Here is a 14132-nt window from a genome sequence, read left to right on the forward strand (position 1 = left end):
AACTAGAATACTTGCAAGGCCAAATAAGGAAATTGATCCATCAGGGAAAAGCACAAAAAATATTGTCTACAGGGATGTTTTGGTATAATCCATGTACATGTTGTGTACTGCAGTGTGATGTTTCTAATATGGTTGTATTCATGTAAATAGTACCCAGGAAAAATAATGTTAGATAGGGTTTCAGTCATTAGCTTGCCTTATGAAAATTGTAGGCCAAAAGATATGTTTACAGGGGTAATATTCTAGCATGTACAGTACTTAAATCTATAGATTTACCATTCTTCCTCAGTTAGCATATAACAGAAATCCAACAACATAAGTGAGCACATATCATTTTTTATGATAGCCATTGGGCTTCACAGGTATATGCAAGAAACATACATTTTTCAGTTTTAACATACAACAGAAATATTAAGTCAAAAGAAGTAGGCATAGGGCAGTTTCCTTTCTTTTCTGAATAATCATACAGAATCAGAGTTACAAAGTCATTACAAGCCAACTCAACAATGGAGGGATACATGGATTACTAAATAATAATAGCGGAGGAGCCATGGAAGCGTGAAGTGTGCCGGCAGCCTGCCGGCGTGTGCTGTTTGAGGCCGTGGCTGCCGGATTCAGGCGCCACCATAGCTGCTGATGACGATTGGGCTGGGCGAGGTGAGCAGCCGAGCACGATTGCCGGATGTCCGGGTCGTGCGCTTCCCCGACGCTCTCGCGGTCCTCGGGTCGGTGTTCGGCGGGTCACGGGGCCAGAGACGGGAGGAGGGGCGGCGGCGCGGTGCTGCTCCGGTCGACAGTTTATTTTGAAAAGATTCTTTTCTTTTTCTCTAAGCTCAACATAGGGGCAGGGAACTGACCTGTGTTGACCCAGTGGCAAGCTTCCAGGTCCATATAGCCGAGTGTTACGCTCTTGACCCAAAACCACATTTTTTAGCCTAAGGCAGGACGCAAAAAGGTCGAGCCCCCCCCCCCTCCCTAAAAAAAGGTCGAGCGGCCTGTTAAAAAAACAGAAGGTCAATGAGCTGAACGGCCATTCTCATGAATTTTACGGTGATACGTACCCATTTTTTTAAAGTCCTAAATATTGGAATTTTTGCAGCAGACCTGAAATATTGGATACTAGTAATTTGTACATGCTTTGCACGTTATATTATTATGTGTGATCACAATACTAAATCATGTAAACTAAAAATAGAATATTCCATGCTATAATAAAATGGGAACTCGTGGATTTTTTTACAATTCGTACCAAATCTCGGTAGCACAACGAATTTCTATATGAAGAATGCTTTTAGAAAATATACTTTTATTCCAAAAGAAATGTATTGACGTGTCTATGATTTTTTTAGCTTTTTCATGTTCAAACTTGAAAATACAGATAAAGTTAGTTTGATGTTAATTTTCGCCTTTTCAAACAGTAAACTTTAAAAGACTTAAGATCCCATGGAGAAAAATAAATTAAAATTTAATTTTGAATTTGGCTGTTTGAATATTTCTCACAACAAACAACAATACTCCTTTCGTTCCATAATATAGTGCACATAGATTTTTTGAAAAGTCAATCCTCATAAACTTTGACCAAGATTGTGGAGAAAAACATTTACATCTAGAATTCCAAGCATATATATCATTAGATTCATCATAAGATGTATTTTATATTATATTTTTTATATTGTAGATATAAATAGTTTTCTCTATAAACTTGATCAAAGTTTAAAAAGTTTGATTTTTCAAAAAATCTATACGCACTCCATTATGAGTATTGCCATGCGTACAATTTTTTCAACAGCAGACTAATTCTTTTGAGAAAAAAATGCCTCCGTGCATGCATTCAACAGTATTCATGCGATTCTAAAAAAAATAGTATTCATGCGAGGAGCAAATTCCTACAGGCTGCTGCCCTCTACGTGAAAGTTCTGAAGCTTAAACAGGTGTGCACGATAGGGACAGTTCATGCGAGTAACGCTAGCTCGGTTGCTCCTCACGTGAAAGTTCTGGAGCAAGATGCCAGCTGCGTTTACCTCTAGAAAGATCCATCGACCTCGTTTTGGCGCGCGGCTGTGCGAAGCGAATCCCAGAAACCATAGCCGTTGGATAAGTTGGCTTCAACATTGATAAGTGGCAGTGATTTATCCCGTGAAGGAAATCAACGGCTAGATGCTTCTGCATCACTGTGGACAACTAATCCAAATTTGAAAATTGGTGTACTATAGTAGTAGAGATAGAGATAGAGATAGAGATAGATGCATGGTAGAATGCGTTATATTCCATCTACATCCAAGTTATGTACAATGCATGCAGATGATTATTTTTTGAAGGTCGCCAAGAGGTTGCGAAGCTAAAACTCCATATAAAAAAGTGCTTCATTTCATTTAAAGTTTTCTTATCTGTATGAAAATTTTAGTTAACAACACACACGTGCAAAGCACGTGCCTTCGACTAGTACTTTTCGTCCTCGAACTTTTCCGAGAGTTTAGAAATCGTCCCTTAACTCTAATCCGGACAGTTTTCGCCCCTCAACTATCAAAACTGGATAGTTTTCGTCCCTCGTGCCGCTTCAGGCGGTTTTCATCCGACGTGAACAGTATACCGATGAACAGTAAATTCAAAAAATAGCAAAAAAAAACAAAAAAAATCTAAAATTTTATGGGATCAAAGTTCCTCGGGGGCGTAAGGTGTGTGCATATATTCATACTGTTTGGACATCCAGGTTCTCATGACAAAGAAAAAACTTCAAATATATATGTCGATGAACAGTAAAATTGAAAAAAAATAGAAAACAAATTCGAAAAAATATGAATTTTTTTGGCATCAAAGATGCGTAGGTGTGCAAGGTGCGTGCAAATTTTCGTGCTCAAATGACATAAGAGGAGCTCTAGCCAAAAAAAAACAAAATAGTGCACTTTTTCAAAGTTTCTTTTCGAGCCAATTTTTTTTTTTGCCACGAGCTCCCACAATGTCCAAACACCATGAAAAAATTTAGGCACCTTGAGCACCCGAGCATCTTAGATGTCAACAATTTTCATATTTTTTTTGATTTTTTTTCTATTTTACTGTTCACCAACGTACATATTTATGGTTCTTCCTTTGTCACGAGCTCCTGAAATGTCCAAACAGTATGAAAAATTGCATGCACCTTGCGCCCCCGAGGAACTTTGATCCCGCAATTTTTCAGTTTTTTATTGTTTTTGCTACTTTTTCGAATTTACTGTTCATCGATTTACTGTTCATGTCGGACGAAAACCGCCCGAATCGGCACGAGGGACGAAAACTATCCGGTTTTGATAGTTGAGGGACGATAACTCTCCGGATTAGAGTTGAGGGACGATTTCTAAACTCTCAGAAGAGTTCGAGGATGAAAAGTATACTTATTCCTTATTTTTTTATCCACTTCGGAAGATAAATGGTGATACTATTCAGCTGACGTCCACTGGAAAGGGATGGCAAATCAAACGTCTTTTATGTATTCATATTGTCACGAGAATGGCAAATTTAGCTAGCAAGCAGGGTAAACCCTTAAAAAAAACTAAACTAACGCGGATTTGCCATTCTCAACTAACAAAAACTGCCATGAAAAAGTTGCATTTACCATGCTCTCTAGCAAACGTTCGCGGGTTAAGCAGTCCAAGATAAAACGAACAAGGACACTCGTTGTCGCCGACTGATTTTTCATCTTCCAGTTTCAGTCGTTGTTGCCGACCCACCCGCCGCCGCCGGCAAAACCACCGTCACACAGCCGGCCTCTAACCCACAGAGCGTTAGAATGGCAACCAATGTTTCTTTCAGAAGAGACCTACTCCGTCTGTTTCGAAATAAGTGCCGTGGTTTTATTTCAAATTTAGGATGGTTTGAACTAAAACCACGACACTTATTTTGTAACGGAGGGAGTACGAAAAAGCACCAGGTGTAGTAGTAGCACTTGACAACCATATGAGCTGCTGCTAACCCTCATAGCATGAGTGATTTTGATTGATTTAACCAATGCCCAATTGTCTTAGAAGCTATCCCTTTTCTTTCTGATTCCAAACAACTGAAAGACATGAGAACCGTCTCTGCATTCTTTGCTTACAAAAAATGCCCACAAGATAAAAGAAATGGAGTGACCAAGAAAAACTAGAACGAAGCTATGCATTGCTGTTGCAATTCTACCATGTATACAGGCAAGCCGGAGCACATCTATCTTTCCTTTCTTTGCATCCTATTATTTACATCTGGGGACCAAAGGGGGGCCTGCCCATCATCTGTTGGTAAGCCGATGACGCCGCGAACCCGGACTGCTGGTCTGGCTCCGCCTTCATCTGCCCTTCCTGCATCATGAGTCCCTGGTAGCCCTGCATCATTGACGGGTGACGAGCGGCGGGCATCGGCGGCATCGACATGCCTGGAGGGGCCATCCCGAAGTGGAAGTTGCCTGCCGCCCCCAGATGGCCTCTCGGCGGGAGGCCGAAGGAACCAAAGGGAGTCGCGCCACCAAACTGAGGATAGCTGCCTTGCGCTTGTTCTTGCCTGCGGTGCGAGAGATTAGCCTGCGGCGCGGATGCTGGGGCACTGCCGGAACCGGAGCCCGCGTTCCCGCTATTTCTGGCTGCTGGAACTTCATGGTTGTGCTTTCCCTCGTATGTCGTGATCACGGATTTCAGATCGTGCGAAGCTCTCTCCACATGCTTGCGCACTGAACAGCCCTGGTGCGTGCATTTGTAGTAGCTCCTGCAGGTAAATAGGATGATGTTACATCTCAGGATGGATGAATACGAAGAGTCTCAAACATTACACAAAATGATCAACTTTTGAGTGAAAAAACATAAACCCCATTGAGCTGACCTTGGATTTGGGTTTCCTTTAACAACCTTCTGACCATACTTGCGCCAGCGATAACCATCGTCAAGGATGTCAACCTCACTTGTTGTCTGAACGACAACACGAGGCTCCCGGACAGCTCTTGATGCTGCAGCCACCATGTCAATTGAACTGGTGGTGGTCGCAGTAGGAATGGTAACAGCAGCTAAAGCATCCAGTTTCCTGAAAATAACCAGGCTCATCAATGAATAGAAATATCATCATGGCTGTGTTAAGTGGTCAAGTGGAGGGGGACACCAACCTTCTTTTGGATTCAGTCTCATCTTCACCTACATCACAGTCTAAAGAAATGGTGCCTTGTGTTGCTCTATCAATCTCATTGGACAGCGTTGACGAGACATCAGCTGCATCTTGGGACTCCATGATAGATGTATCACCATATGCAGATACAGGAGGGCCAGCAGCTGGTCTTCCCTCGACACCTTGCATATCTTGAATGCACTCACTTTTACCATTTTCCCACAAAGATGCAGTGTTGAGCCCTGCGTGCGAACCAGGTTTCTCTAGAACATGGACTTGTTGATCATTGATTTGCGACAAAGGGATACCTGAGCGGCGGTTTGGAGGCGGCAAAGGGTGATTGTGAGAACTCTTGTAGACTATCTCTGTTATCTGACCATCTTGAGAGCGTTCCACCTTTTTCTTGACAGGGCAATCTGGGTGTGTGCACTTGTAATAGCTCCTTGGATGCTCACTGCTCTTCACTTGCTTCTGTCCATATTTTCTCCAGTTATATCCATCTTCAGCTGGGTTGCTATTTGTGGCAGAAGAGTATTCTTCATTTTGGTCTCCCTCGTCATCTTCCTGTTCCTCAGAAGAGTGATTATCACTGAACACAGAGTCAGACGTCTTCGGTTTGACAATTGTTTCGTCGGCACTGTCCTTGGCTGCAGTAAAGCTTGACTGAAGACTGGATCCTTGCTGATGAATATTTGACAACGACTGGTTTTGGTGGCAAACATTGTAACCCTGTATAACATTAGAAGAACAGGCATATAAATGCACAGAAAAGTGGGGCAATAAAAAGAAGTGAACAGTAGAATGCAAACAAAGGGTGCTAACAGTTAAGGATATTACCTTTTCCATATTTGAGTAGCTTGCTGGCCCAGAGTGGGGTTGGAAGGAGAAAACATCGTTACTGAACGTGCTATCTGGTGGCATTGTTGAGTTAGCCTCTGGAACAACAAACAGTTTGCCAGTGGTTGGAGAAGGCTGTGCCTGCAACAGATCATAATCATATCAGCTACATTCGCATAGTGGATATCGTGTGGTAAGCACATATGCATTTGACCATTTATGAGTGTTGAATTAATTCATCGGCTTTGAAGTCAAAACGCAGAACCAAATTTGCAACTCTGTAAATTTCTAAACAGAGATCATTTTTTGAACAGTAATATTCTGAATGATAGGAATTAAATACGTTGTATTCACAAGTCTCTATACTGAAAAAACCATGTGCTACAGTACACATCAAATGCTTTCTGCAAAAACAAGACAATGATAAATGTTCTTATATATACTTCAGGAAAACTAAATGTCTGACAAATGGAACTTTCATGTGTTTACTGGTAATTGCTAACTCAAAGTATAGTTTACCACAACCTCAATCAATAGGTACTTCCGTTTTTATTCACACGTGCACTGATCCATTTTTATCCGCACATACGCTAACTAAAGATTCATGATTAATTGTATCAAAAGCTGAAACGACAAGGAGGGGAATAGAGTGAACGCTCATGTCCAGCGGCCTTGTAAAAAAACAGACGGGCTTCCCTTGCCCGCCGGCCTATTAATCCCCAATGAAGGAAGTAATTATTGGTGGCATAGCACAATAGAAAACCAGTTATGAGAAGATGGCATACCATAGCATTGTAGAGAAACACCGGTGACTCAAGAAGAGTAGTTGGACTAAGACCAGGTGGAATTGCTATGGGTGATCGAATAACTGTGGATGAACCCACACGAGATGTATCAATCTTGGGGATACTGAAACCAGCTCTCGAAGCCCTGCGCTCGGCTAGAGATCCCTGTGGGTTTGATTTCTGATTAGCATTGAACGAATTTGGTTGCAGGGAAAAATCCTTTTGGGGTGTAGCTGTATCTGTAGCTGACTGAGTAGGCAGTTGCTCCCTGAAGCCCACAAGCTCTCCTCTCTTCTCTGATTGATCATGGGGCTTGTTGCTCACATGTTCGCCGAAAAAATTGGAGAATTGACCAGAGCCGAAGTCTTCATTCAAGAAGCTTGACATGAGCGTTCTCGGGCTGGGCGTCGGTGGCATGGCCATCCAGTCCTCCATGAGGGATCCACGATCGCTGGTGCCGGCCATGTGAGCAAGAAATCTTCCTCAGCTGAAACAACAAGGTTCACCACATTAGTACTGTCAAAACATTAGATGCTTGACTGTGAAATTAAGCAAAAGCTCCCTTTTCAGGATACTAGTACAACTTACAATAAATGCTGATCAGAATCACTAAGCACAGCAATTTACTCCAGATTCTAGGACATAAAGGGCAACCAATCATACATGTGCAGTACACACTACACAGACCAACACAATTCTATTTTTACAGGGCTACATTATGGCAACAGGTAGAGATGAACAAACAAATTCAGGGGGAGTGAAACCTTTCATTAAACCACTGAACTCATATGGAAATGCTGTAAATTTTACAGGCATGGGCTCTGAATCGATGTACAAGAAAACAGAGGACAGATATTTGATATGCAATGGAGAATCCAACCCGCTGCTCGTCACGAACTGAATTCCCAGAGATGCAATTTCGATGTGAAATGGGAAGATTCCATAACTGAAATAAGAACCCTTTTTTCTGTTGAGAAAAACAGGGGGCAGGAAATTTATGACTGAAATGGGTAGAATTTTGAAACCAAGATGCAAACTTTACAGGCAACCCGTCTCAGTAATTCATCAACAACTCCCGGGCAAGCAATTCCGGCGCCGAATCAGCCCCACGGACGCAAGCGATAATAAGCACACAAACAAACCCGGCGGAATAAAGGCAGACAGAAAAGGAAGAAATGCCCAATCGGCGCCTCCTCGAGCGGGCGGTACCTCCGATACCGGACGATTGATCCTCCTTCTCTCCCCCAAAACAGAAGGCGGGCGGGCGGGCGGACGGATTGGGGAGAGAGGGCGGCAAGGCGGTCAGAACCTGGCTCAGATCATGTGCTCCCGCCGGCGACGGAGAAGGAACAATTCGGGCGAAACCGAAGGACCTAAAATTCCCCTGCAGAGACTGGCGAATTCCCCTCCCACCAACCAAGAAAGAAGGGAGGGAGCCGCCGCAAACGGGGGGAAACAAAGATCTTGCCGGGCGCAGACGGACGAGGGTAGGTCTGGAGCGACCGACTCCACTGGCCAAGAACAACTCCCCGGCCCCCGGGAAACGAGGAACACGCCGAAAGAACCAGAGGGGAGAGGGAAGGGGAGAGAGATTGTGGAGGCGCCCCGCCTCGATTCCCAGCCCCGCACCTGGGTTGGTTCTCCGGGTGCCGCTACTTTCTTTAAGGGGGTGGAGAAGAGCGAAAGGCGGTTTGACCAAGGAGAAGGCGAAGAAGAAGGTGGGGTGGGAGGATGATTCCGTTGCTGCCACTGGTGGGCTGGCTCTCTCCGCTCTGCTCCAACTGAACTCTAATTGGCAAAAGCTGTCCTCTCGCTCGGATTTTTGTTTGTTTTCTCTTCTGCTCTAAATGAGCAGAGTTACTCTGAATTTGTACTGTAGTAGTGGTATATTGGCATGGATGGATGGATGGTCGTTGGTGAATGGCGTTTTATATAGTGGAGCCTTATTCTTTTGGTGCGGAGTTACTGGTTTTACCCTGCAATTAGTGGGAAACGGCCCCCTGCTTTCGCTGCAGCCTTGGCGACGGAACATTTCTTGCGCAGCATCGGTGGAGAGGAGAGGACAGGGGTTTGACTGACCAGGTGTGAGGGTCTGATCTGGATGGATGGATGGATGGGCATGCGGGAAAACAGGGGAGCGGGTTGCAAATGAGACGCATGAATGTGTTGTTTTTGTGATGAGGGTTGTGCTAGGCGTCGGCCGTGCAACGGGGGCGCCGAGCGCCGGGATATCTCTACCGTCCAAGTGTAGTAGGCAGTACTTCCTTCCTCCGGTCCTTTTTACTCTGCATATTAGGTTTGTTTGAGGTCAAAGTCTTTAAAATTTGATCGAATTTATATAAAAAATTAATAACATTCACATAACAACACTGATGTCATTAGATCCAGCTTGGAATATATTTCCATATTATATTTATTAGGTATTATAGATGTTAATATCTTTTAATATAAATTTGGTCAAACTTAGCAAAGTTTGACTTCATACAAATCTAATATGCAAAGTAAGAAGGACCGGAGGGAATAGCATGATTCCTCATGGTATGTGAAGAGGTGCCAAAAAAGGAAAAAAAAACTAGTGCAATGTTTTTTTTTCTTTTTGTCCCAACAAATCGCTAAGAAAAAGTCATTGCACACACGGTGCATCAGACCGTGGATAATCAACTTGCAGCATGTTATGCAATATTTTGTACCATGTCGTGTTTGTGTGTGGGGGGGCACGTGGCCAATGTGGGGGGGCGGGGACGAGATTGTAACATGCCAACCGGAGGTATGTAAGTGACATGAAAAATCCTTCAATCACTCTGACCTTCATTTTGGAGCATTGATCTTGCTGTTCGGGCTAGTTGACAAAAAATCTAGCTCGCCGAAGCCTCACCGCCATTGGATTACGGGATCCGTAGTGCCACTCCTTGTGGTCTTTGTGCCTTTCCGAAGCTTGACGGCGTAGAGGGCTTTGGTTCTAAGCTCCAATTCAAGGTACATGGCGGTGAGCGCCAATGGGAGGAGGGAGGGGGTGTCAGGGGGAGCCCCGGAGGAGGATGAGAGAGGAGCAGCCACATAAGGCTTCTATGAGGAAGTTATCTTGCGCTTGTGTGAGTCTCGGGGAAGAAGCATCCCTAGCGAAAAGTGCGGGCAGAAGACCCGGTCAATCAAATCTATCAGGCGGGAGGTGTCATTTACCTTTATATATCCGCATCGTAAATAACTTGCTAAAACTCTAATTTATTAGCAAGGTATAATGCAAAACCATATTTAGAAAATGTAATTTCATATCATGATTTTGGGTTGGAGAATCATTTTTATGTTTTCAAAGGAAATACTAATAAAATAGCAAACAAACGTATGTATTTACATGAAAAAATCCCCAAATCACTGACCTTCATTTTGGAGCACCAAACTTGCCGTTTGGGCCCCTCGACCGCAAATCTAGCCCGCCAAAGCCCCACCACCATTAGATCAGGGGACCCCCTAGCGCCACTCCTCGTAGTCTCGGTGCCTTCCTAGGGCTTGGCGGCATAGATGGCTTTGGTTTTGAGCTCTAGTTGAAGGTCCATGGCGGTGAGCGCTGATGGGAGGAGCGAGGGGAGAAGCCCTAGAGGCGTCTGGGAGAGGAGCAACTACATGAGGCTCCTATGAGGACGTTACCTTGAGCTTGTCTAAGTCCAAGGGGAAAAGAAATCGCTACCGGAAAGTATAGGCGAAAGACCCAGTCAATCCAACCGTCCTGGCAACATGCATCATTTACCCTATATATCCATGTCATCAATAATTTACTGGAACTCTAATTTATTACCAAGGTATAATGCAAAACCATATGTAGCAAAATGTATTTCCGTACCACAACCTTTGTTGGAGAATCATTTTCATGTTTGAAAAGGAAATACTAAAGTAGCAAACGATTGTATGTATGTAACATGAAAAATACCCAAATCACTAAACTTTCTGGAACACCGAACTCACTGTTTGGGCCCGTTGACGAAAAATCTAGCTCATTGAAGCCCCACCACCATTGGATCAGGGGACCCCTAGAGCCACTCCCCGTAGTGTCAATGCCTTCCCGGGGCTTGGCGGCATAGATGGCTTTGGTTCCGAGCTCCATTTGAAGGTCCATGGAGGTGAGCACCGATGGGAGGAGGGAGGGGAGGAGCCCCACGAGAGTCATGGAGAGGAGCAATTACATGCGGCTCCTATGAGGACGTTACCTTAAGCTTGGCTGAGTCCAAGGGGAAGAGACATCGCTAGCGGAAAGTGCGGGCGAAAGACCCGGTCAATCCAACCGTCTTGGCGACATGTATCATTTACCTTTATATATACATGTCATCAATAATTTACTGAAACTCTAATTTATTAGCAACGTATAATGCAAAACCATATATAGAAAATGTATTTCCATATCACAGCCTTTGTTGGAGAATCATTTTTATGTTTGTAAAGGAAATACTAAAATAGCAAACGAACGTATGTATGTAACATGAAAAATGCCCAAATCACTGGCCTTCATTTTGGAGCACCGAAATCGCCGTTTGGGCCCGTCGATGGCAAATCTAGCTCACCGAAGCCCCACCCCATTGGATTGGGGGCCCCTAGAGCCCCTCCTTGTAGTCTTGGTGCCTTCCCGAGGCTTGGCGGCATAGATGGCTTTGGTTCTGAGCTCCAGTTGAAGGTCCATGACGGTGAGCGCTGATGGGAGGAGGGATAGGGAGGGGAAGTGTCGGGGGAGGAGCCCCAGAGGAGTCTGAGAGAGGAGCATCCACATGACGTTCCTATGAGGATGTTACCTTGCGCTTGTGTGAGTCCAAGGGGAAGAGGCACCCGCTAGCGGAAAGTGTGGCCGGAAGACCCGGTCAATCCAATCGATCGGGCGACATGTATATTTACCTTTATATATCCATGTCATCAATAATTTACTGAAACACAAATTTATTACAAATGTACTCCCTCCGTCCCATAATATAAGAACGTTTTTGACATTAGTGTGGTGTAAAAACATTCTTATATTATGGAACGGAGGGAGTATAATGCAAAACCATACATAGGAAAAATGTAATTCCGCATTAGGGCTTTTCATTGGAGAATCATTCTTATGTTTGCAACAGAAATACCATAATAGCAAATGCGACAAGACAAGTTTTGTGGAGTTTCGGTTGGTACCGGGTGAGTTGCTTGAACACAGGTTCGAGCCCAGCCTGCTCAATACATCAAACACCTTAATTTTATTGAAATACACTCCATCCGTAGCACAAAAAACATAAGCTTTGGTCATTGACAAATCTTGAAATTTCAACTTTGCCATTAATTCAATTAAATATATGTGTAAAACCCAAGAAAAAAAATTAAAAATATAAAAATTTGAGATAAATATACATATGAAGTTTAATATCTCAAATTTGATAATTAAATGCAATTTGTTTTTTCTAAGACACAGTACAAACGCAGACGCTCACATAAACACAAATACAGTCACACCTCCTATGAACACAGGCACACAAATCGTACCCCTATGAGCATCTTGAAGAGATTGGGCCGACAGATCTTGAGATTGATGAAGACATCACACACACCTCGTTACCAATGAAAACATCACCTTCCATTGAAACAAAATTTCGCCTATATGGGATGCGCATGTGTCAAACCAAAGGTTGATCGCTGGTGGGTTGGAGGTAGAACCACACTCCTAACCATCCAACCACATATTGGTCCTAGAAAATAAAAGTTTGATTGAAGGAATGTCTAAAACTCCATTTTTTTGTGATATATATGAGTAATACTTCAAGGGCCAAATTAACGAGCAATCGACAAGAGAATCAATAAATGAACTTTGCTGTTGTGGGGGTTATCCTTAAATGCTCTGTTGATTGCTCGTTCAATATGTATATCATTTGTGGCTTTGGCTCCAATCCACAAGGAGGAAGGGTATGAGAACCATCATGTTGTTGGATGATTAGGGTAGCTGATACGTCTCCGTCGTATCTATAATTTTTTATTGTTCCATGCCAATATTATTTAACTTTCATATACTTTTTGGCAACTTTTTATATTATTTTTGGGACTAACATATTGATCCAGTGCCCAGTGCCAGTTCCTGTCTGTTGCATGTTTTTGGTTTCGCAGAATATCCATATCAAATGGAGTCCAAACGGGATAAAAACGGACGGAGCTTATTTTTGGAAAATATGGAAGGAAAATCAACGCGAACTAGTGCCCGAGGTGGTCACGAGGTAGGGGGCGCGCCTGCCCCCCTGGGTGCGCCCCTATCCTCATGAGCCCACCGTAAGGCGGTTGACACTCTTCTTTTGCCGCAAGAAAGCTAATATTCGGAGAAAAAAATCACGACGAAGGTTTCAGGCCAATCGGAGTTACGGATCTCCATATATATACGAAACGGTGAAACAGAGCTAGAAGGGAACGCAGAAACAGAGAGAGACAGAGAGATAGATCCAATCTCGGAGGGGCTCTCGCCCCTCCCACGCCATGGGAGCCAAGGACCAGAGGGGAAACCCTTCTCCCATCTAGGGAGGAGGTCAAGGAAGAAGAAGAAGAAGAAGAAGAAGGGGGGCCCTCTCCCCCTTGCTTCCGGTGGCGCCGGAGCGCCGCCGGGGGCATCATCATCACCGTCATCTTCACTAACAACTTCACCGCCATCATCACCAACTCTCCCCCCTTTATGCAGCGGTGTAACCTCTCTCTTACCCGCTGTAATCTCTACTTAAACATGGTGCTCAACGTTATATATTATTTCCCAATGATGTATGGCTATCCTATGATGTTTGAGTAGATCTGTTCTGTCCTAATGACTATTTGATGATCAAGATTGGTTTGAGTTGTATGTTTTATTATTGGTGCTGTCCTATGGTGCTCTCCGTGTCGCGCAAGCGTGAGGGATTCCCGCTGTAGGGTTTGCAATATGCTTATGATTTGCTTATGGTGGGTGGCGTGAGTGACAGAAGCACAGACCCGAGTAAGTAGGTTGTTTGCGTATGGGATAAAGGGGACTTGATACTTTAATGCTATGGTTGGGTTTTACCTTAATGAATCTTTAGTAGTTGCGGATGCTTGCTAGAGCTCCAATCATAAGTGCATATGATCCAAGTAGAGAAAGTATGTTAGCTTATGCCTCTCCCTCAAATAAATTGTAATAATGATTACCGGTCTAGTTATCGATTGCCTAGGGACAAATAACCTTCTTGTTGACAAAAACTCTTTACTAAAACTAATTTAGTTGTGTCTTTATCTAAACAGCCTCTAGCTTTTATTTATGTGCTCTTTACTTTCTTGCAAGCTTACCCAAAAACACCTAGAAAGTACTTCTAGCTTCATACTTGTTTCCGGTAAAGCGAACGTCAAGCGTGCGTAGAGTTGTATCGGTGGTCGATAGAACTTGAGGGAATATTTGTTCTACCTTTAGCTCCTCGT

General features: G+C 43.7%; 1 protein-coding gene across 2 annotated transcripts; it reads right to left on the minus strand.

Moving 5' to 3' along the window:
* Positions 1–3931: 3931 nt before the first annotated feature.
* On the minus strand, positions 3932–8512 carry LOC125509754 (probable WRKY transcription factor 2). Of its 2 annotated transcripts, none has more exons than XM_048674788.1 (6): positions 8349–8512; positions 6720–7206; positions 5935–6075; positions 5099–5826; positions 4822–5019; positions 3932–4707 (listed from the first exon to the last, which is right to left on the minus strand). In XM_048674788.1, exons 2-6 carry the CDS (start codon positions 7182–7184, stop codon positions 4206–4208), a joined length of 2034 nt encoding a protein of 677 aa, XP_048530745.1. In that variant the 5' UTR covers positions 7185–7206; positions 8349–8512; the 3' UTR covers positions 3932–4205. The 2 variants fall into 2 exon arrangements, with proteins under 2 accessions (XP_048530745.1, XP_048530744.1); XM_048674787.1 differs by having other exon boundaries at positions 7929–8511.
* Positions 8513–14132: the final 5620 nt, after the last annotated feature.

This window comes from Triticum urartu, chromosome 5, assembly GCF_003073215.2.
Source record: "Triticum urartu cultivar G1812 chromosome 5, Tu2.1, whole genome shotgun sequence".
NCBI classification, from domain to species: domain Eukaryota; kingdom Viridiplantae; phylum Streptophyta; class Magnoliopsida; order Poales; family Poaceae; genus Triticum; species Triticum urartu.

Bases quoted from the DNA above. Each gene is read 5' to 3' on its own strand.
- LOC125509754 (XM_048674788.1), bottom strand. From the start codon at position 7,184: ATGGCCGGCACCAGCGATCGTGGATCCCTCATGGAGGACTGGATGGCC. The intron at 6,076-6,719 runs GTATGCCATCTT...GATCTGTTGCAG, and splicing joins TGTTTCTCTACAATGCTATG to GCACAGCCTTCTCCAACCAC. The intron at 5,827-5,934 runs GTAATATCCTTA...AATGTTATACAG, and splicing joins GCTACTCAAATATGGAAAAG to GGTTACAATGTTTGCCACCA.